General features: G+C 44.5%; 2 protein-coding genes across 2 annotated transcripts; one reads left to right on the forward strand and one right to left on the reverse strand.

Moving 5' to 3' along the window:
* Positions 1–381: 381 nt before the first annotated feature.
* TYW5 (tRNA-yW synthesizing protein 5) lies at positions 382–16,740 on the reverse strand. Its single transcript, XM_033151063.1, is given in 12 exon segments — positions 382–873; positions 3,405–3,521; positions 5,573–5,605; positions 5,608–5,657; positions 8,337–8,485; positions 10,678–10,697; positions 10,700–10,721; positions 14,344–14,413; positions 15,232–15,254; positions 15,257–15,294; positions 15,297–15,387; positions 16,705–16,740. Coding segments are annotated over 12 exon segments (906 nt in total). The 3' UTR covers positions 382–616.
* A 70-nt stretch (positions 16,741–16,810) lies between these two features.
* On the forward strand, positions 16,811–25,329 carry MAIP1 (matrix AAA peptidase interacting protein 1). The gene is given in 8 exon segments (XM_033151171.1): positions 16,811–17,203; positions 21,096–21,167; positions 22,196–22,220; positions 22,223–22,321; positions 24,162–24,185; positions 24,188–24,241; positions 24,244–24,310; positions 25,089–25,329. Coding segments are annotated over 8 exon segments (813 nt in total). The 3' UTR covers positions 25,168–25,329.
* Positions 25,330–26,491: the final 1,162 nt, after the last annotated feature.

Raw genomic sequence — 26,491 nt, forward strand, 5'->3', positions numbered from 1 at the left:
GGTACTCAGTGGAATATCAGGATGGTATCTACTGGAGCCATATGTTTGATAAGGCACGACCTGCTAATTTGTAGCCCCCAGCATCAATCCCATAATAACCGCAGTTGTTATTTTGCAATACTTTATATGCTTGACTCATTGTTTCATCTTCATGTAGAAAAGCAACCATTAAACTCTGTTCAATACCTGCTCATGGATTCTACCAAGTGAATTGTGTAGACTTTGCTTGTATAAACTTTACTGTTATTTATTCTTTATATATTTAAAATCACCTGGTCCGGAGAGCCCTGTGCGCAAAGAAATAGTTGCTTGACACTACCGCATTCTTATAGAGCAGTTTTTAGAAGAAATGGTATAGGAAAGAAGCACCACCCACATCTCTTTGTATTGTGTAATCTAAACTATTTAAAACAAGTTTTAAATAAATTCTTTTGGTGACAAATTATGTGTCTATTCATTGATGGACCAATACTCCAGCTTTACTCTTATATAAACTTGGGGCAAAGTTCCAACAAGCACATTAAGTGGGGAATGGTGAACAATGGAAGTATCCATGGCAAAGTATCCATGTGCAATGTCTGTAGGCTAGCTCACCAGATGTCTGTAAAAAAACTCGTTATTCATAGTTTGTACTGTATGTTTTTTCTTGAATCCGTAAAACCATTCTCCGGCCGTAAAAGTCTCTGTATTCCTCTGGTAGCTCTTCTAGGGTTTTCAGTGCCCTGTCTAAAATCTGTACTGCTCTTGAGGCTGCCGCAAGATCTTTGTTTCCATAGGTGTCTGTCTTATCATAGCAATCAGAAGGAAGGTGTTTCCAGAAAACATTGACTCCCACGCCAAACTCCTCAGAAGTCACATTATGGAACCACAAAGCTATAAGTAGAGAGAGAGAAACTTTGAATGAAAATGCCTTACAGACAATGCAGTAACTAGAACCTGTAAGATGTTGCTGTGAACAGTTAAAGAGAATGCTGTTCCAAATGCTCTGGTGTTTTGTTTTTTAAAAACAAACCAATTTTTATGGCTAGCAAACACTAATTGTACTATTTCAGCTTGGCAGAGACTGCTATATTTTCAGTATTCAGCCTTCAGTATTTTGTGTAAATATTAATTATATCCACAGTATATTTCTGTTAAGTTAGGTGGAGCTTACAATTTTCGACAGCTGAGACCACAGCATGAGTATATTCTCAGTCACCCAGACCTAAGATCCTCTGTGAATAATGCAATACCTAGGAGCAGGGCTATGTAATTTTCTCACAAAGCTGTATATAATATGGCACACGTACCATGCAATCTGGACCTGCCAAGTGTTTCCACAGTCCAAGCCTGGCAGCAAAAATAGGAGTTTTATTTATTTGCTAGTGATCTGCTTTGCCCTGGGCAGGCAGCTAGGTTTGATTTAGTCACTCATAATTTGCAGAGGCCTGATTTAAGCATCAATTGAAATAAAGACTCCCAACGACACATTTTGAAGAAGACAGTATTTTAACCTCAAACCAGCAAAGATCAGTTCATAGAAATGAGTCCTTATCTTAAATAGTAGTCAGACATAGCCTTTTGTAAATCTTCAGGGACTTATTTTTTACTGTTTAAAGGAAGGGAACTTGAAAAACCTATTCTGTATAGCAGAGGACTCAGCTTCCTAAAATGCAGCACCATGGTTAACTGAAAAAAATGGCAGTAAGTGTTAAGGGGGGAAATGTGATTTTCTGCTTTATACACCAATCCTCATTTCCAGAAATGTTATATAATTCAGTAAACATTTCATTCAAGCATTATACTGGAAGGAAGCCACCTGTTTTCAAAGAAAACTGAAGTGCTAAGTTTGTAACAGCCCAACTGCCATTTTTCCAGGTAGGATACATTAATCACACTTACGACAAAACAAAGACTTGTGAATGCAACTATTTCCTCACCTGAGCATTAATGCTGTCTAAACTGCATGTCATGTATTCTGATGCAAGTACATTGATTAGATTTTAGTCTTGTTTGTGTGCAATTTAAGTACTTAAACCCTGTTGAGGAGAGCAGATAGCTACAACTGCCTAGTGTCCTCTAAGACAGGAGGAGGGACTCCATAGCCCTCCCAGAATTTGCTGGACTGCAATTCTTATCCCAGACCACTGACCATGCTGGCTGGGGCCCAAGAACATATTGCGGGTCACAAGCTCTGGAGCACAGCTTTCCAAACTTTTCATGTTGGTGACACACTTTTTAGACATGCATCATTTTGCGGCACAGTAATCCAGTTTTACTAGCAAACCAGAGGTTAAACTAACCCCTTACAAGTGATGCGGATGTGTATCGCAAATGGGCATGTGAAGCTGTTTGCAACGCTGTTGGCACTCTGCAGTGGTATTGGAACAAGACAGACTGTTACACTGTGTTAGCAGTGGACAGTACTAATTCAAGCATTCTGTCACTGAGGTGGTATAGTCCTTTCACATAATTATGCCAGATCAGTTTCTAAAAGAGCTATACAGTGGTACCTCGGGTTACAGACACTTCAAGTTACAGACTCCGCTAACCCAGAAATAGTACCTCGGGTTAAGAACTTTGCTTCAGGATGAGAACAGAAATGGGGCGGCGGCGGCACAGCAGCAGTGGGAGGCCCCATTAGCTAAAGTGGTACCTCAGGTTAAGAACAGTTTCAGGTTAAGAACAGACCTCCAGAACAAATGTAAGTTCTTCACCCCAGATACCACTGTACTGAAGATGTATCCAAATGCAAAGCATACCCGATACATAATTTTTGTAAATGTGATGCAGCATTCATTTGGGTGCAATTTTTAAAATCCAGAGTGACACTATGTAGCACGGCTGCACCATGAGAGCACCATGAGATTTAAGCTGATTAATCATATCACCATAAGTTTTTTGGATTGTTACATACGTTGTACACCTATAGCCCCTCAAACAGCAACCCAAGAAGTAATTGGGGGGGGGAGAGAAACTGTCAGGAAACCCCCCTCCCCACGGCAGGTAGCATCCCGGGATCGCTTGCAGTACAGGGAACCGCCCCCTTTGTTCACCAGCTCGGGAGGGGGAGTTGGAGGCAGGAAGTCGGCGCAGGGGCTCTGAAGGGATAGCAGAGCCTGAACACCATGGGGGAAGCGGGGAACAGGGACAGGTTCCCGCGCCCCGAGTTTGCAGACAGGAAAGATGTGGAAGGGGGAGGGCGGGGGTTCAGAATCCCGTGCCTCTTTTGCTGGACTAAGAACCGGAAGGGGTCATTCCTGGACTCTGCAGAGGGATGAGATGGACGTTTGAACTTTTGCTCCACTGTAAATATCTGCACAATAAAGAACTTAGTTTTTAGAAGTTCTGCGTTCGGCTGATTTCTCATGAGCAACCACTGAACGTCCTTACAGAAACCAAACGAGATTTCTGTGCCCTCTTACCTGGAATAAACAAGACATCTCCTGCATTTAGCTGGCATTCATAACGTCTGGCCTTGACAAAGAGAGGGTATTTTTTCAAATCTGGCTCGTCCACATCTAGCACCTCTGACTTGGTACCTAATGAAGATGTGAACAAACAATGAACATGACTGTTTTGCTATCTGATTACTCTCAGGGATGCAAACATACTATGCAGGAAATGTGGGAAAAGGCAGAGAGCAAAAACTGCATGTGTGCGTGTACACTCCTGTGTGCTGAAGGCTGTCCACAGTACCCTATTTCTATGACCCTAGCTGACATTTGCAGCTATCAAATAAAAGTGAATCCAATTCATCCATGGTGTACTTTTAAATGAAACATTCATCAGAAAGGCTGACATACTTACCCTTAATCCTAAAAATACTAGAACCTGTTTTCGCTGATAGTAAACATAGCACAACAGGATACCATACTAAACCACATGATTTCTCTGTTACAAGCTTTGTTATGTTCCTCCACTCGGAGATTTCCATAAAGATTGCTTGAATGTATGGCTCATTCTGAACAGAATCTGCTACTCAGTCTCACTATGCAAACAGTGCCAATCGGAGCAACTAAAATGATCTCTATCAATTTGCACCTGGTTCATAAATTGCCTACTCTGTCTAGCTATCTCAGTGGGGGGAAAGGACTGGATTTTGTTTGTGTTTGGTTTTGGGGGTGTTCGTTGTTTTCCTTTTTCTTTAAATAGCTTGGAAGTGACAAAGTGCCGACCCAGGAGATGTGGAGTTGTTTAGAAAGCGATGCGCTCACAACCGTGGGCAATGCTTTTTTTTTTTTTTAAAGGCACCCTGAAAATTACAGGGCAGTTAGCTTAACATCTGGTCTGTAAAAAAAAAGTGGAATAAAGCATTACTTTATTTGGGACCCAGGTGGCGCTGTGGGTTAAACCACAGAGTCTAGGGCTTGCCAATCAGGAAGGTCGGCGGTTCGAATCCCTGTGACGGGGTGAGTTCCCGTTGCTCGGCTCCCTGCTCCCTGCCCACCTAGCAGTTCGAAAGCACATCAAAGTGCAAGTAGATAAATAGGGACCGCTCCGGCGGTTCCGTGCGCTGCTCTGGTTCGCCAGAAGTGGCTTTGTCATGCTGGCCACATGACCCGGAAGCTGTCTGCGGACAAACGCCGGCTCCCTCGGCTTATAGAGCGAGATGAGCGCCAAAAGGGCCGGAGCTGCTCGCTCCCGGGTTTCTGCTCCAGGTGCACTGTGGGTTAAACCACAGTGCCTAGGGCTTGCTGATCAGAAGGTTTGGCGGTTTGAATCCCCGCAATGGGGTGAGCTCCTGTTGCTCGGCTCCCAGCTCCTGCCCGCCTAGTAGTTCAAAACACATTCAAAGTGCACGTAGATAAATAGGTACTGCTCCGGCTGGAAGGTAAATGGTGATTCTGTGCGCTGCTCTGGTTTGCCAGAAGCAGCTTTGTCATGCTGGCCACATGACCCGGAAGCTGTACGCCAGCTCCCTTGGCCTATAGAGCAAGATGAGCGCCGCAACCCAGAGTCGGACACGACTGGACCTAATGTGTCAGGGGTCCCTTTACCTTTACCTAGTATGGAATAACCCTGAGATTAAGAGTCTCATGCTCTACCACTGAGCTATCCCAGGGCCCAAGGACCATCAGTTGTTATGGCTAAATGGAAAACGCCGGGTTCAGAGGCAGTTTGACAGCAAATAGCAGTTGCCGAAGAGCAACAGCGGGGAAATGTTTGCTGTTGTCATGCCCTGCTTCACGTGTGCTTGCCAGAGCATCTGGTGGACAGGATAGGCCTTTGGTTTGATCCAGCAGTTCATGTGAGTAGTAAGGGGCCCACCACTGAAGAAAATGGGTTGTATCCAGCTAAGTCATAGCGGACCCACTGAAATCAATGGACCTGACTAATTCAAGCTCATTGGCTTCAGTGAATCTGCTCTGGCCTAGTTAGATAAAACCCCATGGGCAGAATCCATTGTTAGGAAAGCAGACTTCCACTTATGCAACTGGATTTCTCCTTTCCCTTGGTGCCCCCCCCCAAATCATTGGAGTAGTTTCGGGGGGGGGTGTCGCAGGTGGGACTTGGGTGGGGGTGGGGGAGAAGACAGGAGGGGGAATCCCACTGCACAAGTGAAATTGAGTTCCTGTGGCATTTAACACACCTTATAAATACAAATACGTTGCATCACGAGGACGTACAGTACAACCTTCTTCTTTCCAGTCACCTGAATTAAGAGTTATCCATACCTAAAAATGTGAAAATGACAAGTATATTTGGCACGCCGGCCAGAAAAGAATTTCAGTTATCACAAAAGCGACGCTAAAGATAGCATTGTTGCAGTGGCTCTGGAAATTCAGGATGCTCCTATTGGGGAGAAAGAGCACTCTTTCTCTCACGCTACATCAGGGCTCAGCAAACTTTTTCAGCAGGGGGCCGGTCCACTGTCCCTCAGACCATGTGGGGGGGGCCAGACTATATTTTGAAAAAAGAAAAAAGAACAAATTCCTATGCCCCACAAATAACCCAGAGATGCATTTTAAATAAAAGGCACATTCTACTCATATAAAAACACGCTGGTTCTCGGACCGTCTGGGACCAGATTTAGAAACGCGATTGGGCCGATCCGGCCGCTGGGCCTTAGGTTGCCTACCCATGCGCTACAATCATATACTAGGTAAGTGGGTCGTTCCTTGCCCTGCCAGAAGCAGGAAAGGAGGCGCAGAATGCTGCTCACCGTTCTGCTTCTTGCTGTTTGTATACATTTCTCTTAATCTCTCCTGGGCTCATCTACAACGTATGCAGTTACTCAGACACACACAGCCCCAATCCCTTCAATATGTACCAGCAATGACTGATATGGAGGGATGCGGGTGGCGCTGTGGGTTAAACCACAGAGCCGAGGGCTTGCCGATCAGAAAGTCGGTGGTTCGAATCCCTGCGACGGGGTGAGCTCCCGTTGCTCAGTCCCTGCTCCTGCCACCTAGCAGCTCGAAAGCACGTCAAAGTGCAAGTAGATAAATAGGTACCACTCCGGAGGGAAGGTAAACGGCGATTTCGTGCGCTGCTGCCTGGTTCGCCGTAAGCGGCTTAGTCATGCTGGCCACATGACCCGGAAGTTGTACGCCAGCTCTCTCGCCAATAAAGCGAGATGAGCGCCGCAACCCCAGAGTCGTCCCGCGACTGGACCTAATGGTCAGGGGTCCCTTTACCTTTAATGATTGATATACTGACCTCAAAGTGCGTCCTCTAGGCCCTGTTTTCCTGCCACACGGACAATGCTGAGCCGAGAGGCCAATCGCCAACTTTGGGAGAGGGGGGCTTTTGGTTGCTCTGCTCCCAGTACACCAGGACCAGAGACTAAAAATCCTGCCACTGGGTTGGCAACATAATGTGACTGAGCACCGTTAAAACAGGTCATCTGGGTTTTAGTCCTACAACCTAAACTCCAGGCTAAATGCCAGCGGGAAGGCCTAACTGCCATACCAAGTGGCTTGTTTTGTTGCTGGTGTGGCTACAGAGTGTCGGACTAGGACCTGGGAGACCAGGGGTTTGAATCCCCACTCAGCCATGAAAGCTCACAGGGTGACCTTAGGCCAGTCACAAGCTATTAGCCTATACCTCACAGGGTTATTGTGAGGAGGAGAACCATGTACAACCACTTCCCTTGAGTTTTATTGGAAGATAAATGAGGGATATAATAAATTATTATTAATAATAATGAAGATTAGTAGTCCAGGAAGTTGGGTGGCAGATCACTCTACCAACCCAGGGTAGATAAAAATCATGTTTTTTTTAAAGGATTTTTTTAAAGAGATAAATCGGATTTTTAAAATAAAGTGCTTTTGGAGGAAAAAATCTTCTAAAGATAGTTTTCTGTTTAGTTACATTATACAGTGGTAGAAGAGGTTTGGATTTGATATCCCTCTTTCACTACCCGAAGGAGTCTCAAAGCAGCTCACATTCTCCTTTCCCTTCCTCCCCCACAACAAACTCTGTGAGGTGAGTGAGGCTGAGAGACTTCAAAGAAGTGTGACTAGCCCAAGGTCACCCAGCAGATGCATGTGGAGGAGCGGAGACGCGAACCCGGTTCACCAGATTACGAGTCCGCCGCTCTTAACCACTACACCACACTGGCTCTCGGTACCTCGGGTTAAGGACTTAATTTGTTCCTGAGGTCCGTTCTTAACCTGAAACTGTTCTTAACCTGAAGCACCACTTTAGCTAATGGGACCTCCCGCTGCCGCTGCGCTGCCAGAGCACAATTTCTGTTCTTATCCTGAAGCAAAGTTCTTAACCTGAAGGGTTATTTCTGGGTTAGCGGAGTCTGTAACCTGAAGCGTATGTAACCTGAGGTACCACTGTAGTCCAAAGGCTATTCATCAGGAAATAAGGATTTGTTTAAGTTTTTCATGTGTGCTAAAACTCATTCCAAGTTTTGTTTTGTTTTGTTTTAAATTGTTTAACAGCATCAGTTAACAAACATGGACACATATGCTATGTTATATTTAGTTAAATAAATTGTTTAAATTGTTATTTAGGAAATTATCATTTTTCTCCTTCCAATAAAGTACAGCAGAAAAGTTGTCCGAATATAAAGACTTAGCTTATTAAACCTCACCATAATTTCATAATTATCGGTCTATGTACTGGTATTTCTAATAGTATAACCAAATCAGTAATTTTTGATATAACTGCAAAAACTACTCTGAAAATTTATTATTCCAAAAATGAAACCTTCATCTGGTTGTAAATATTAAGATTATACCAGCAAGAATGAGTCTTTCTGTAAAAAAAAAAAAAAAAAGATTTAAGTTGTCTTACTGACTAGTGATTTAAATCAATTTGATTTAAATCAAACCCACCCTGCTGCCAATAAAGCGTAATATGAGCTTGTCATTGTTCTTTGTTAAAAGATGCTTGGAGGCATATTACCTACATCATAATGTGTCCAGAGTTGCATTCCTGCTGAGCTTATGCGGAAGACAGTGGAGAAAAACTGTTCTTTTTCAAAGTACTCTGGGATCTGAATATCATCTGCCAGCAGAGGAAACTGCTTTCTGAGATCTGCAATCTCCTGAAACAACAAAAGGGGAGAGGTCATATTTAAGGTTTTCTATAAAGTGTCCGATCCAAGGGGAAAGGGCGGAAATCATTGGGACACTATATACAGGCATGATCTCATTCATCAGCACGTGCTGAAAATAATTAAGGAGCAGATCCACTCGTATTTCTTCCCACATAAACATGAGAGGCCATTCTACTGAATATTTGACTCAGTCGATTAACTAGTATGAACTGCCCCCCCCCAAAAAAAGGCCTTTTCGTTTGACAAGGATAAATTGGGTCCTTGAGCCACACTAACCAAGGTTGTTCGTGGTCTGCGTTTGGATAAATAAAGCACAATATGATATGTACGAATGCGGTAATTGTGTATACATTTTGCATCTTTTAAAAAAAATACCGTATTTTTCGCCCCATAAGACGCACCTGAACATAAGACGCATCTAGTTTTTAGAGGAGGAAAGGGGGAAAGCCCTGCTTTTTTGAGGATCAGCTCAAAGTGGTGCAGCTTCTTTTGCAAAGGGAAAAGCCCTGTTGTTGTTTTTTTTGAGGATCAGCTCAAAGTGGTGCAGCTTTTTTTTTGCAAAGGGAAAAGCACTGTTTTTTTTGAGGATCAGCTCATAGTGGTGTAGCTTCTTTTGCAAGGGAAAAGCCCCGTTTTTTTGAGGATCAGCTCAAAGTGATGCAGCTTCTTTTTCAAAGAGGAAAACCCCCGTTTTTGTGGGGTTCAACTCACAGTTCTGCAGCTTCTAGTCCTACAGCCATTTCTACAGTTTCCAGACAGATAATCTAATCAGCCAGTCACATGTCACTGGGGAAACAAACAGCCTCCCTCTGCATTCAACAATGGAGGCCTGGGCAAGGGGGCGGAGCTGGAAAGGGAGCCTTATCTCTCTCCCCATCACTTGCTGAACAGCTGTTCAGCGGCTTCCTTTCAACACCCCCTTCTCTCTTTGTAAAAAGAAAGAGCACGATCTGCTTTTGGCCCCTAGGCAATTTGGCTCCAGGGACCATGCATTCGCTCCATAAGACGCACAGACATTTCCCCTTACTTTTTAGGAGGAAAAAAGTGTGTCTTATGGAGCAAAAAATACGGCAAGTCCCCAACACCGCATTCAATTCCAAACCCTGCAGAAAACGGGGGTTTGTTTTTTTGCAAGGGGGCAGGAGAGGTAGGAGTAGATTGGAGCATATTGCTAGAACAACATGGTTGAAGTTTGCGTAGGAAAAGCAGGACTCCCAGTGTCCCACATTCTGCAGAACCAGTGGGGTCTTTTGCAAACACTACTTGTACACTTTCAAATCTATCTCCAAAATCGATATGACTCAGCAGGACTGGATTTAGGTTTGATGAGGCCCTAAGCTACGGAAGGTAATGGGGCCCTTTATATGTCCAGCTGTCCTTTGTCAACAACAAATTGCCTCTGTTTTGTGTGTTGAATATATGCTATATGGTAATTATAGACTTAATAGGTGTCTAAAGCCATTTGCACATAACAAAATATGTGCATCATAGGAGCCAACACACCACAAATCACTGTTGCTGTATTAGGTTTTGTTTTATTTCTTTTTTAACTTATATTTTGGAAATGTACATCCAGGTTTTTTCCTTTGAGGCCCCCCAAGAGAGTGGGGCCCTAAGCTATAGCTTGTTTAGCTTATACATAAATCCAGGACTGTGACAGGGAATGGTCCTCGTGAATCTCATCCAGCATTTTGGTGCCTAAAAGGTAAAGGGACCCCTGACCATTAGGTCCACTCGTGTCCGACTCTGGGGTTGCGGCGCTCATCTCGCGTTACTGGCTGAGGGAGCCGGCGTACAGCTTCCAGGTCATGTGGCCACCGTGAACCAGAGCAGCGCATGGAAATGCCGTTTACCTTCCCGCTGGAGGCGGGTTACCTACTTATCTACTTGCACTTTGACTGCTTGGTGGGCAGGAGCTGGGACCGAGCCACGGGAGCTCAACCTGTCGCGGGGATTCGAACCGCCGACCTTCTGATCAGCAAGCCCTAGGCTCTGTGGTTTAACCCACAGCCTACATGCCCTCTAAATGAGGGCTCAGTCAATTCTCCCACCACCCCCCATCAGATCCAAACTGCCCTCTTTCCCCCTCTTTTCTTTTTTTTAAGACGAGACATATTCCAATGAAGTGTTATATAGAAAAGCAAATGAACACTCCTTAAGATGAGCCAACATTACTCAACCTTCCTTGGGTCTTCTCCAGGGATCGCAAATAATATTTTTCATCCTTAAGGAAGACAGAAGTCATTTCAATGAACACACATCAACATTTTGCTGTGGGGCCATTTAGGTGACACTAATGACTTGATCGATCCAGTCTAATTTGCTAAGTTGTTAGAAAATCCTTGTATCAGGTTTGGATAAGATATAAAGACTTATGGAGAGAAAGACGCCTAGATGGATCTCACCAGTGGAGGCCAAGGCCTACAAGAGACCGAATATGTCGGCAAGTTGGTTACGATATATGGACATATTGCAGCAGGAAGGGACTCATTAAGCTGAAAAGCTATGATCAAGTTAAAAGTCAAGTCCCCGACTGGCTGCAAGATTACCAGGTACATGAAACATTTAAATTAGATAAAAAAATTGGTTTTCAAGTGGAAAAATCAAAACTGGAACAGAACTGATTGAATCGAACTCTAAAAACCTTTCCAAGATGTATAATTTATTGCTAGAGTGGCATACGAAAGATGAATTGGTTAAATCGACAATGATAGATTGGGCGAAAGATGTGGGACATAATATTATGATGGATGACTGGGAGAGATTGTGGCAGAAAGGTATCAGTTTTACTGCTTGTAATAGTTTAAGAGAAAACATAATGAAAATGGTATATAGATGGTATCTGACACCAGTTAAGATAGCTAAGATGAATATTAAAATGTCAGATGGTGTTGGAAATGTAAACATGCGAAAGGTACCTTTTTTCATATGTGGTGGTCGTGTCCAGGGGTAATGCTTTCTGGGATAAGATATATAATGAGTTTAAAAGGTAATGAAAATTACCTTTAGTAAGAAACCAGAGGCATTTCTCTTGAGCATGACCAATGAAGAGATACCCAGTCAGGACAGAGTATTTTTTATGTATGCCACAACAGCAGCTAGAATTCTATTGGCAAGAACCTGGAAAGGTGAAGAGATCCCAACAGTGGAAGAATGGCAGTTAAAGCTGATGGACTATATGGAACTCGCAGAACTGACCGCCAGAATCCGAGACCAGAGGGAGGAGAAGGTGTCGCAGGATTGGAAAAAATTTAAGAGTTATTTAGTTAATCTGAAAAATTGAATATTGAGCAGAATTAAGCAAAGGATCGGCTTAGTAGGTGAATGTTAGATAAAATTGTTTAGAAGAAAATTTCTTTTTGTGAATGATTTAACTGTTAAAGAATCGTTTAAGATATTGTGTTTAAGTTATGATTTATATTGATTTATACTGGAGTAAGTATACTTAAGAGTACTAAGAAATAATGTAAATGTTAATGGAAAAAGATATAAAGCTACCTATAACGTATATATGATTTTGAAGGCAGTGGAGGGAACAGGGGGAGTCCCCTAGCAGAAAAGTTAAAAACAGGAAAAGTACAAAGATAGGTGTTAGTTAAGGTTTGTATGGTTTTCTTTATGTTTATTGATATTGTTATTGTTTTTATTGTGTTTATGTATTGTGTTTTTATTGTGTTTATGTTTATGTTTATGTTGTGTTTATTCTTTGTTTCATTGGAAAATAATAAAAAATCTTTAAAAATAATAATAATAATAATTTGCTAAGTTGATGGGGGTTTTCCCGAAGAAATGGAACATTGTTTAGAAATAATGCGAATCAACGTAAGCAAGGTCCTGACGTCTTGGACAATTAGTTACTCATTTAGATTTAAAGCCCATCCAACAGTAGCTATTTCATTAGCATTCATTCTGATTTGTTTGCATCAAAGCAACTGTTCACCTCATACGCATTTTCCAGTCACTTCCTTACTGCAAAAAAAAAATCTCATTTTGAAAAAAAGTGGACTTAGATGTGTAAAACAGAGCTGCAATTTGCCACTCACCTAATCATTAGCAGCTAACTGAATAAATTATTACAATAATAAAGTCTCCCTCAACCATTGGTTGTATGGTGATTTTTAGCCAAGAGGGACCCACTGTCTTGTCTTTAATCAGCAAAACATAAATCATTTAGCTAAAACAAAATAAAATAAAAATTCATTCCAGTAGCACCTTAGAGACCAACCAAGTTAGTTCTTGGTATAGCTTTCGTGTTCTGAAGAAGTGTGCAATGCACACGAAAGCTCATACCAAGAACAAACTTAGTTGGTCTCTAAGGTGGTTACTGGAAGGATTTTTTTATTTTATTTTGTTTTGACTATGGCAGACCAACACAGCTACCTACCTGTAACTGAATCATTTAGCTAATCAGCGTAAAGATTTTAGGTCTTTGTCCACTCAGAGACAGCCATGGCAAGGCGAGAATGAGCCCCATGCTGAATACAGTGGGAGTTATTATTACTATTTATTAAATTTGTATACCGCCTATACCCGCAGGTCTCGGGGCGGTTCATGGGATAAAATTGCACTATAAAACACAAAATACACAATCGGAACAAAACAACCCAATATCCCACCCAACGCATTTTAAAAGGGCACTGGAGTTACTTCTGAATAAACACACATGCAGGACTGCGTTGCAAACCAGTGTTCTACACCTATGCTGAGATCCCAAAGCCACACAGCTGTATGTATGTATGTGAAACAGCTTCGAATCCAGCATAGAACAAGTGCTATTAAGAAGAGAGAGAATTAAAAAGAACTCTTCTTCCTATTGTCATATACCGTATTTTTCGTTCCATAAGACGTGCTTTTTTCCTCCTGAAAATTAAGGGGAAATATCTGTGCGTCTTATGGAGCAAATGGTGGTCCCTGGAGCCGAATTGCCCAGGGGCCAAAAGCAGATAATGCTTTTTATTTTACAAAGAGAAAAAGGGGTGTTGAAAGGACCCCGCTCAGCAGCTGATCAGCAAGAGATCGGGAGAGAGATAAGAGTCCCGGCTCCCTTTAGCCCCGCCCTCCATTGTTGAATGTGCTGCAGAGGGAGGTTGTTTGTTTCCCCAGTGACCTGTGACTGGCTGATTAGATTATCTGTCTGTAAACTGTAGAAATGGCTCCCTTTCCTTCAGAAGCTGCAGAAATGTGAGTTGAACCCATAAAAATGGGGCTTTTCCTCTTTGCTTTTCCCCCTTTGCAAAAGAGCTTTGCTTTTCTCCCTTTGCAAAAAAGCTGCAAAACGTTTAGCTGATCCTCAAAAAAAAAGGGCTTTTAGAGGAGGAAAACCAGAAAAATATTTTTTTTCTTGTTTCCTCCTCTAAAACCGAGGTGCGCCCTATGGTCCAGTGTGCCCTATGGAGCGAAAAATACGTAATCAAGTCATAATGCAGCCAGTTACACTGCAAATATAAAATGTAAGTCACCGGAGTGAATATCAGAATTGTAGAGTTGGAAAGGAACCCCAAGGTGATGGTGGTGTTAATGCTGGATCCCACCAGAATCTATGTGCACTGGCTATAAATGCATCAGATTGGGCCAAAGTGAGACACTGCAATCCAGCGCGCGCGCGCGCACACACACACACACACCTGGGAGTACTACTTTGAGTAGACAGTCCTAAGATTGTACTGATATAATGCAACCCTGTCCGCAGTTACTTGAGAGTAAGAACCACCCACACCCAGGATAATTTACAGCAAAGTACAGTTCTTATCTCACATTTCAAGGCATTTCACGGGATTAATTATTTGAATTTCAATCTACACCCCCCCCCCCAAAAAAGCCATATCTCAATTTAATCACAGTTTTACCTCTGAAATAAAGTACTCTGTATGTTTGGCTTCAGCAGCTCTCCTTATGAATACATCGAAAGGTAACGTTCTGAAATAAAATATATTTCAATTAAAACTCCCCAGGCGTTTTACATGGAATAGGACTTTTGCCAGATATGGGGCACCATTGCAATAACGACTCCAAATAGATTGCTTCGCTTTTTAAAACCCACAACGCTAAATGGGGGGGGGGGCAGGGGTGTATGGAACCAACTGCAATTGCTTAACTGGCTTATATTTATACTGTTTGTTGATTTATGTTTTAAGCTTTGCACAGCATCGGTTGTTTTAATGTTTCACTTATGTTAGGTCATGTTAATACTGGCAAGGAAACATATCAATGGACTTAACTCCCAGTAAGTTCCTTTAGGAGAGATGCAGGTGGCCCTGTGGGTTAAACCACAGAGCCTAGGGCTTGCCGATCAGAAGGTCAGCAGTTCAAACCCCCGCAACAGGGGGAGCTTGGTACCTGCTCCTGCAACCTAGCAGTTCAAAGCACGTCAAAGTTGAAGTAGATAAATAGGTTACCCGCTCCGGCGGGAAGGTAAACGGCGTTTCCGTGCGCTGCTCTGGTTCGCCAGAAGCGGCTTAGGCATGCTGGCCACATGACCCAGAAGCTGTACACTGGCTCCCTCGGCCCAATAAAGCCAGATGAGCGCAGCAACCCCAGAGTCGTCCGCGACTGGACCTCACGGTCAGGGGTCCCTTTCACAGCTTCACAAGCAGCACAAGATAACAACTCATAATTCAGAATGCCATTTTCAAGTGAAAGCACGGATCCCGTATAAAAGTTTCAAGCAGAAGTATTGAATCTCTAAAAGTCTGGAGCATTCCTCTAAAAGCCGAGAAAGTATAGAAACGGAATACCTATACAGAAAGTTCTTACTGGAGGAAAGTCCATCTGTGGCACCGCAGAAACGTGAACCTTATTTCTTTATTTCCTGATGCTTGACTGAGGTAATCCACGGTCCACTTGGTCATGCAAGGGCCAAATCGATACCTTTCAGGCACTGCTGGCTTTCTCTAAGAATTAAAAAACAAAAAATATTATTGCAGAACATTTTTGCAATTTTACTACCTTCTACCAAGAACCATTCTCACAGTACAGACAGTTATGACATCTAAGAATATACTGGCATATGTTACTAATCAATGCAAATACATACATGCTTTCAAATTTGAGGTTTCAACTTAAAATGCTGAAGTCAATATGAGCATCATGTTGACATTGTGATGTTCTGGTAAAATACAGGATGGGACAGTTGGTGGATGATTTATTTTCCATCTGGTGCTGAAGTGACTTGAAAGCAATCCATTACAATCTATTGCAGCCTAACAGGAGGACCCTTCTGGAATTGTCACCCACATACACATATTTGTAAATCTGTTTGGGCTTGGCTACCCAGAACTTAAATGCATGACCTTCCACACGCCCTTGCCAACACATGCATTTGGAAAGGATATCATGTGATATTGCTGTTTTAGAGAAGGCGAAGAAGTAGCATGGCAATCAGTCCGACGTTGTGTTTTGGTTTTTTTTAAGAGTTCTCAAAAAATATAAAGCTTATTATCGTTACAACGCTGGTAACCAGGGAAGTTAAGGTGCGATTCTTTTCCTACCAGAGGGTAGATGTCCTGCAGAAAGCGCTCCCGGTGACTCCGGGGCACTGAGCAGGGGGATGACTCGCTGCCCCTCCATGCCGGACCAGATCCTCTCTCCCTGTCGTTTCCGCGATTGGGTTGCTTCCTCCAGGGAAACCAGACCGCGCGGTTGTTTTCGCCTTTCGCAAGGGGGAAGGCGGATAAAGCAGACTCCTGCCTGGAAACCCCTTGCGCGGCGTTTCCAGCCCAGCGTGTAGTGGACGATCTGGGTGGACTCGACTGCAAGGGCAGCTCAGTCGGTAGGGCAGGGTTCCTCACACGTGGGTCTCCAGCTGATTTTGGACTACAACTCCCATCACCCCCAGCTAGCAGGACTCAGTCGTCAGGGATGATGGGAATTGTAGTCCGAAAAAAACAGCTGTAGACCAAAGTTTGGGAAACCCTGCGAAAGAGCATGATGCTCTTGATCGAACGCTATGTTAGGGCTAAAACAGTATTTCCCAAGATTGGGCGGCTTTTTTTTTTTTACTACAACTCCCATCATCCCTGGCTAGCAGCTGATTTTTGGACTACAACTCCCACCATCCCTAGCGAGCAAGACCAGTGTTCAGGGATTGTAGTCCGAAAACAGCTGGAGACCCAAGTTTTTGGAAACGCTGGGCTAAGAGATCCCTGCGTTGCGAGGATTTTGGGTGAGATGATCCCTTCCGACGATTCTATGGCTCGGCCCTAAGGCACTGAAGGAGCGGGGAGGGGAGGCGCCCGGAACTTCATCCCGGCGGAACCTTCCGCCCGACGCCCTCTCGCTCCGCCCGGATCTCTTTCGCCGCCGGACTCCCGCGGGATGACGGGAGGGCTGAGGCGGGGAGCGATGGCGCTGCCCGTGGGCGCCTCCCGCAGCCGCTGCCCGTGGGTGTTGCGGGTCCCCGCTGCCCACCAGCGCCGGTACTTCCTGCTCCCGGCGGCGGACCAGGCCAAGCCCGGCCGGGCCGGGTTCCCGCGGCTTCCCTCTCCCGCCGGGCCGCCGTTGCGGCGCCGGCGGCCCCGCTTGCCTGTGGCCCCCTCGCGCCCCTGTAGCGGCGGCCCCGAGCCAGGCGGGCGGCGGAAGGCCGGCGTGGTGGTGGTCGGGGTGCCCAACCCGCTCATGTGGCTCCGCACCCGCCTCTACTTCTTCCTCGTCCGCACCTACTTCGACCAGGAGTTCAGCGTCCACGAGTTCACGGAAGGGGCCAAGCAGGTGAGGAGGGGCTTTGGCAGGGCCGGCCCACCCAGGAGGCGAGGTAAGGCTGGCCGCCTCGGGGTCAGGATCCACGGGGCAGCAGAGCCCGATGTCACGTCTTTCTCCCCATCGGCCCTTGCCCAGCGCCGGATTACCTATAAGCTAAAACAAGCTATAGCTTTTGGGTCCCACTCTCTTGCGGGGGGGGGGGGGGCAAAAAATTAAAGGGGGAAAAACTGGGTGTACATTTCCAAAATATAAGATAAAAAACAAATAAATAAAACCTGCATAGGCTCCTATTTGTTATGCGCAAATGGCTTTAGATACCTGTTAGGTCCATAAATTACCATGTAGCATATATTCAACACAAAAAAACAGCGGCAATTTGTTGTTGACAAAGGACAGCTGGACATATAAAGGGCCCCATTACCTTCAGTAGCTTAGGGCCTCATCGGACCTAAATCCGGCCCTGCTTTTCCCTGATGCAGATCTTCCTTCGCCCCTTCTTCTCCTCCTCTGGCAGGAAGGGGGCATCATTTTGGGATCCGCTCAGGTGCAAAAATGTCTAGGGTCGACCCTGGGTTATTGTGACCTTGTCTTTCTTCTTCTTTGGCAATCACTTGTAGCCGATTAAGGTAGTCTTCTATGACATGGTGTGAGTCCGTTACTGCGGAGGCCAATTCTAGGATCCACATGTTCTTCCACAGTGGGGAACCATAGGTTTCCCGGGCAGGAGTTGACATGTGTGACGGTTTACCAATGTGCCTTCCTCTTAGCACGTTTCCCCCTTTTGTCCTGCGTTCAAGCGTCTTCAAAGTACATGACACCTTTCGTAGATAGAGGCTGTTCTACAATTGGAGCGTTCGCAGGCCAGTGTTTCCCAGTTGTCAGTGTTTATGCTACATTTATGCCACTCATGGTTCACTAGGGACACTGGTGGCTCTATGGTCTAAACCACTGAGTCTCTTGGGCTTGCCAATTGGAAGGTCAGCAGTTTGAATCCGCACAAACGGATGAGCTCCTGTTGCTCTGTCCCAGCTTCTGCCAACCTAGCAGTTCGAAAGCACACCAGTGCAAGTAGATAAATAGGTACCGCTGCAGCAGGAAGGTAAACGGCGCTTCTGTGTGCTCTGGTTTCTGTCACGGCATTCCATTGCGCCAGAAGGTGTTTAGTCATGCTAGCCATATGACCTGGAATGCTGTCTGTGGACAAACACCGGCTCCCTTGGCGTGGAAGTGAGAGGAGCGCCGCAACCCCATAGTCAAATTTGACTGGACTTAACTGTCCATGGGTCCTGTATCTTTACCTTTTTATCTATACCATGCCATTGGGCCTCCTCACCGCAGCAAAGTAAAAGTATAGAACTGTAGCGTTAGAAGGGACCACAAGGATCATCTAGTCCAGTGGTGGCGAACCTATGGCACGCATGCCAGGGTGGGCACGCAGAGCCCTCTCTGGTGGCACGCGCACCATCGGCCCATCTGATTGGAGGTAGCGCCCGCCCCGCCCCCTCCACCGCTGTCTTCCTCCAGCCGCGGCCGCTCCTCCACCAGCCGGGCACTCCTTGGCAGCTCCAGCCCCAACTGCTGAGCCAAGTCGGGAAGCGCCACTGACCGCTGTGCGCCATCTTTACTGTGAGATGGCGAGCCAGAGAGCGGGGCCACACTGTTCCTGGGAACCTGCCTGGTTCACAACCCGTCCTTCGGGGCACTGCAAAGACGTGGCTCCCATCCAGGTTCTGGGGCCCTGCTGGAGCGCAGCCCGGCGCATGGCCTGAGACGCAGCTCACCGCCACAGCAAAACAGCGGAGCCTATACAGGGTCTGGGGCCTCTGCCCAGGAAGCAGGACACCTCAAAAGCCCAGCCAGCTGTGCAGCAGAACTTTGGGTGCTCCTACGAGAAGTCTCCCCCAAAAATCCTTCCCCAAAGCAACAACTCTGGGGAACACCCCCCCCAAAAGCTCAGTATATTTAGGCAACCCACCCCACTCACCCCGAAAAAGCTCCACAACTCTGGGCACTTTGTGTTGGCACTTTGCGATAAGTAAGGGTGTTTTGGGTTGCGGTTTGGGCACTCGGTCTCTAAAAGGTTTGCCAACACTGATCTAGTCCAACCGCCTGTAGTCCAACCACCTGAAATGCAGGATTCTTTTGCCTGCTGCAGGGCTTGAACCCAGAACCCTGAGATGAAGTTTCTCATGCTCTATTGATTGAGCAAATGCAGAAGTTTAATGGGTGAAGCTGCCCAAGCTCTGGCTTCCTAGAGAAAAGGTAACCTTGCAAATGAGCCCACAGGGGATACTGGCCTGTCCCCTCTCAAAACCAGCAGCTGCTGAAGTAGCTTGTTTTTCTATGCTGTCTGCAGAGGAAAGGTAGCCTAGCCCCCTCCCCCTGCCTTGCATGAAAATCCAAGTGGCAAGCATTTTAGCAAGCTAGTGTTGTTATTTTTTTATTTCATATCTTGCTCAATTGTACAGAAACAAGAACAAAGTGGTTACCAAAATGATAAAACAATAAAACCAAGAAACAATTACAACCATACATTAAAACATTGCAAAAGTTAAAAGATTAAAAAGAGATTAAAATTATCTAGTAAGGTAATAGGTGAAATTACCTTATATCAAATAAAGTGGTGGAGGAAGGATGCAGCAGTCCAGCCCACTTTTGCTAGCCTGCTTTGTTTCAATGCTGGTTGTGGTTCTACTTTCTCTTCGGTTACTGTGGAAGCCAAGGCAATAATGAGAAAACTGTGCTACTTCCACTAGCAGCCCACTGATTCCTGGTTACATGTGGCAAGTTGTTAAATGCAAGTCTGTAAAAGTGAAATCCATGGAGGGTATCAGTGATAACTAAATGGCCCCTCTGGGCACATGGACTCCCTTTGAGTATTAGATGCCAAGGAAAAACAGTAAATGGAGAGCTACAGCTCCACTTGTAGTTCAGACATGGGATGTTGGATTAGGTGAATCCTTGGTCTGATCCAACAGGATCCTACCTCTCTTTCCCTGCCTCCCTAACACAACTATTCCAAAAGTCTAGTGATGAAGACTGCAGTGACTATTCCATTCCTTAGTTTTCAGGATACTGTTAAAAGTACAGCAATCCAGCTAAGAAAGAAAGGTGGCAACCCTAACTCTGATTTCCCAGTTGCTTTAAATTTTTCTCTATTGATCCTTTTTCTACTGCACTATTTTTTGGTTGGGTAGGAGAGCCCTTCTTCCTTTTCTCTTGCACTATCCATTATTTGAGTCCGTTTTCAAGTTGCACAAACAGGACACCATTAAGCAGTCTAGGCAACTGAGCATAAAATAACTATCACTCCCTGTTCCCCTGTTTGCCGTTGCTTTGTTTGGGAATATAGCTGCACAACAAGAGCACATTGATTTGTGAGACATAATATGTACTGTATATACTTGAGTATAAGCCTAGTTTTTCAGCACATTTTTTGTGCTGAAAAAGCTGCCCTCGGCTTATACTTGAGTGAGGCGGGCGGTGGGGGTAGCGAGAAAGAAGCCCTTTCTCTCCGCTCGTGCCACCACCCGCTCTCCCCAGTCAACCATTCCTTAAGAAGCATACAAGAACGGTGGTTCTTTACTCTCCCCAGGCAGCTTGTTCCATTCCTGAACTGCTCGCATAAATGCAAACTTGGCAAAGGAGGAAGAGGAAGGAGCAGCCCAAAGGGCTGCTTTTGGGCTGCTCGTTCCTCCTCCTCCTCCACAGCGGCAAAGGTGAACCGGCTTATACTCGAGTCAATAAGCTTTCCATGTTTTTGTAGGAAAATTAGGTGCCTCGGTTTATATTCAGGTCGGCTTATACTCGGGTATATACGGTACTTAATACACAGAGAGAATACTGTGAATTTACTTCTGAGTAAAAATTTGATATTTGTTTGTGGTGTCCTGTCTTCTAGGCTTTTGCTCTTGTTTCAAGGCTAATTTCTCAGTGTAAATATGATCTGCTGGAGGAGCTTGTATCAAAAGAGGTAAATGTTTATTTCCATTGTTATGGTAAAACTGATATATCCATTGTTCCTTAAGCTGACGTAGTAGACCAAGACTAGAATATATTATTCGTGTCATATTTACCCTCATCTACTGCTTAAGCAGGGGTAGCAACTGACACCTCAAAAAACTGGGTTTAGCACCTGAGCTTCTGGGAACAGAAAGCAGGTTGTATCCTCCCTCCTCTGTGTCCTGCAGTTTATAACCTACTCACTGCCACTTCGTACTCTCTTCATTCTTTCTTCAGTCCCCCCCCCAATTTAACTCCCTCAGTTCTATTGCCATCTCTTAAAGAAGCATATGAGCCAAGTCACAGGTCCATAACTCTTTTAGTGGGAAGGCTCATTCCCAGAAGATGTACAGGTGAAACTCAAAAAATTAGAATATCGTGGAAAATTTCATTTATGTCAGCAATTGTTTTCATTAGCTACTGGAGTTTAATATATGAGATAGACTCATGACATGCAAAGCGAGATATGTCAAGCCTTTGTTTGTTATAATTGTGATGATTATGGCGTACAGCTGATGAAAACCCCAAAGTTGAGATTGTTAATTTGGGGTTCTCATCAGCTGTACGCCATAATCATCACAATTATAACAAATAAAGGCTTGACATAACTCGCTTTGCATGTCATGAGTCTATCTCATATATTAGTTTCACCTTTTAAGTTGAATTACTGAAAGTAATTAACTTTTCCACGATATTCTAATTTTTCGAGTTTCGCCTGTAGTAGTACTAGGAAGACCATCTATGAACACATGCAGAGTACTTCTCCCCTCATCAGTGAGCAATCTCCACCAGCAGCCACTCATGTGAGGAAAGGCTCCCAAGTTGGAGACTGTCACCTTTATGTAGGGACTAAGTTGTGAAACCTGAATCTCCCAGCTAAGCACCTTGTGAAAACAAGTGTGCCTGGTGCCCAAACTCAGCTCCCTGTAGAGCACATCCTTGGAGATCTTGCCGTCTTCCATTCTGTAGACGTGTTAACAATGATCCCTTCTCAATCAGATGCTGCAGGTGCTGAAGGAGAAGATTTCTCACTCTCCGAAAGCCACAGACGTGCCCTAGCTGCTGACGTGGATGAAATAATGTACACAACAGCAGGAGATGTTGGCATTTACTATGACGACAGTGGTATGCAACCGGTTCAGAATGCTTTACTTTAAATCCTTTGGCCGCTTTTGGGAAACACTTATCCTCTGTGATACTGTTCAAAGTACTTTTCTTCAATCTGATGCTAACATTCATAATATTAAGGGCTTCTATGCCACCGGGGTCCTGTACATTGTTCATCTCTTGGTGTATCCTTGCCGCACCCTGTATAGGAGGGGTGGAGAACTTTGGACAGCAAAGCCATTTTGGGCAAGCCATGCCGGTCTGCCCTACATGTGTTGTTATATACAATAAAGCATGGAAGTGTGGAGCTGTAGAGGAGCAATGAGGAGCTTAAGGTGAGCTCCCAGTTAACCTTTTGCAGGAGCAAAGTGCACTCCTGCTACCCATTAGCTTTGAATCATTGGTTCAGAGATCAGCATGGAGGTTTTGCAAACAGTCCCATGCTGCTCTTCAGACCTCTGTTTGTTTCTCTCTCCTTTGCGGTCCCAACAATTGGGCCTTCAAAGGGCAGCATCACCTGATGGCATAGTGGTGTCAGGTGACTGACAGGTGGGCAACCTGTCAAATTTGTAGTGGCAGGGATGGGGGATGAGCATCTGGCCTGCTGCCTAGGAAAGGGTCCCCAACTTGGGTTAGAGTGCGAACTAAGGCTGGGGAAACCCAGGTTCAAATTTCTGCTCAGTTGGGAAGCTCACAGAGGTGAGCTTGAACCAGTCGCCCACCCTGAGTGCAACATAATAGTTTGTAACTCATTGGAGGCTGGGCAAAATATATGTGTAATGAATGGACAGCAGTAATTCCAGTGTTTGGTCCAATTCAGATTTGATCAATGAGCTCCCATGCTTAGAACTTAAGCATACATAGGATTCTATTGCGACCCTCTTTGCATGGCAGCACTTAGAGATACAGGGGTTTTCCCAGATGGTAAGAGCAGGTTCCATGTTGAGCAGGGTGAGAAGGAAGAAGAAGGCAAAGGGGAGGATATAGGAGAATCAGTAGCCTTGTCAGGGAGGCAATGAGATGCCTGAGAGAGTAGCTTGCTTGTAATTAGAGGTCTACTCACAATCAAGCCAAGGGACTCTGAAAATGGGTTATGACTGAAGAGCCACTAAACTTGATGGAGGAATTCAGTAGCTTTCTGTGTTCAGAGATGCAACCAAGAATCTTTGAATAACTGAGTGGAAGTAACATCCTTTCTCCATCAACGATCTGTCGCTTATCCCACCACCTTCCTCACCTCTGTGAAAGCTGTAGGAATAGGAATAGGAATAATTTATTATTGGCCAAGTACATTTTCCAACATTCTTGGAATTTGTTTCAGCTACATTGCAATGTAAACATACAGACACTGTTCCTCTCACAATACAAAGAAGCAAGGAAACCCCACCCATAATTTACCCCCCCCCCTTCAGCTATACAACTATGAATTTAACAATTTAATGGCACAAGGGAAAAAACATTCTTGTGCCTGGCCGATTTTGTATATGAACTCCTGTAGCGACGTCCAGATGGAAGTAAATCAAGCAGATGATGACCGGGATGTAAAGGATCTGCTACAATTCTCTCTGCTCTCTTCCTAACTCGGGTAGCATAAATTGTCTCTATTGAAAGCAAGCTAACACCAATTACCCTTTCTGCAATTCTTACAGCTCGTTGGAGCCTTTCTTGTCTCTCTTGGAGGCTGTACCGTACCAAGAAAGCTGTAGTATGTGTATAATAGCCTTCCAAATTGGGCTGTATGTGTGTGTTTGTTTTTAAATGGAGCATCTGTCTGCTCCATCCTTTTTGTACCAATCCACGTGTCTGAAGCTGTAGAATCGTATTTCCTCTTCTAATACCCCTTTTATCCTGAAAACAGGAAGAAAGTTTGTTAGCATCCTGATGCGTTCTGGTATCTGACGAGTGCTGACCTCCCTGATGAGACTCCAGATGGAACCAAATATTCCAGGTCGTGTTTGGAGATGAAACTTCACAGGAAACGAAGCGTCTTTTAACAGCAAATTATGAGTAAGCACATCCTTGGTTTTCTACACATTGCTCTCTGTGTATCAAGAAACTCCCATCAAATCAGTGCATTTTAGTTCAGGGTTTACTTTCCTGAAAAAAAAAACCCATGCCATTGTGAGAAAGCCATTTTTCTCTCCCGAAATGTGAGCAACAGTAAGGTGGGTGTGGGGGATGAAGAAGATAATCGCATTTATGCACTTATAATTGTGAATAATACATAAATGTGAATACATGGCAAATAAAAGTTGAGACCAGGAATAGGTGCATTAAACTTCTGCTGCAAAAGAGAGAATGTTTTAATGGGTCTCCTAAAGTATCAACACAGAAACATTAAGATTTGATTGATTTATTGTCCCAACATTTATTGTACCATTGGAAAGTATCCAGCTAAATAAAAAATGTTAAGAGTGGAAGAACCATTAGACTTTCCCTGCACCCCACACAGTCCCCAAATCTGCTCCAGAGCGTTGGGGGGAACCCAAAACAGACTATCAGGGGCACAGGGGGGAGAAGAGTAGGGAAATGTTTCCTTTTGCAAGGAGATATCCATGTGCTGATGGAATATTTGCCTTATTTCTACATTTAAATACAACCCACTGGGATTAAGCAGCCAAGTTTGAGCCTATTATTACATTGCCAAACGATACTTTATCCATCAGTTCAGTATTAGATTTGCTACAACACTAAAAGCTTTCTAAAGGATTTGGGAGAGTTTTATTGCTTGTCTTGTGTTACAGTCTCTTATTTCTGGTTCTCTCCTCCCCCCCCCCCCTCCTAGATTTCGAAGAGAATTTACACAAGGTGTGAAACCAGACTGGACAATTACAAGGATTGAACATCCAAAGCTATTAGAATGAATTGACTGGACACTTTCATAGACAGTTATTAATATTGCGGCATATCAGAAGACATCTCAAGATTTGTGTGCCACAATCTTTTGTGGACTGCTTTTTGTACTTCTCGATTACCGGAACACAGTCTTGCTCCAAAGCATAAAAAATAAAATCTTTTTCATCAGACTTGGAAACTTCACAGATGTGTTCTTTGCCCGCCATTGAAATCGTCATTTGAAGTCACTTTTAATACGAAGCATGCCTAAGTGGTTATGCTGAGAAATATTGGTGTGAATTTGAAAGAAGTGATGCATTGTCTGGCAGTTCATATCTGAATGTCCTGTTCTCCCCCCCCCCAAATGATCTGTTCAAATGGTTTTTTCTTCGGGGGGGGGGGCACAATAAGGAAAGGAGAGGGGGCAGTGAGTTCCAAACTTATGTGCCACCGAAAATAGAAGTTACATATGGATACAGTCAAAAATCTTTGTTTTTCAGGAACATTAGAACTAATTTACAGCCTATCTCAGTGGTGTCCAAACTTTTTTCAAGAGGGCTGGATTTGAGATGACGTGAAGGGGCCCAGAGGGCCGACCAGAGTTGTTGACCTTTTTTTTTAGGAGGGTTGAAAGTTGTTGAGGTTTATTTTACCCCAGGAAATAAACTGCCACGGGCCAGATTAAACTGACCAGCCCCTGAAACGGACTTGGACATGCCTGCGCTATCTCATCTGTAGTCATTCCCTGTGAAATAAAATATGCTTAATAATTTGGCTGTTATCCACCAGAAAACAGCAAGTTAGCTTTGTGATGAGCTCTCTTCCTTCACTGCCCTTCCCCCCCCCATCTTTTAAGGTGAGGTACATTAAAGGGTAAGAAGAAAGGGCTACTATAGGCTTGGTTTCGATGAGCTCAGTATGATTGCGGAGAGATCTGTAGAGGCTGAGCTGGATACCTTATACATGAAAGTGTGTTCCTCTACCAGAGAGCTTATAAGTGAATATTATCTCACCCTATTGAGAAGGCGTCCATTTTTTAGCTCCTCATGACTCATTTCAGCAATGCAAGTGCACAGTCGTATTGCAATTTTGGTATCGCCTGTATGAATGCGGAAGGATTTAAACTCTGGAACCTGTATGGAGGGTTAGGTATATCTTGACTCCACATCAGACTAGACTGTCTCATTGGCAAAACATGTGTCTGTGACTTCTCGTTCCTCCTCCTACAGTGACCTGCTCCTTTCTAATGCTGACCAATAAGCTGGCAGCTTAGGCACTTGTGGAAGAATCACTGTAGTGTTGCATCAACACCAGCGACAATAAATGGATGCCCTGACTCTTCCCATAAGCCAC

Source organism: Lacerta agilis, chromosome 1 (assembly GCF_009819535.1).
Source record: "Lacerta agilis isolate rLacAgi1 chromosome 1, rLacAgi1.pri, whole genome shotgun sequence".
Taxonomy (NCBI): domain Eukaryota; kingdom Metazoa; phylum Chordata; class Lepidosauria; order Squamata; family Lacertidae; genus Lacerta; species Lacerta agilis.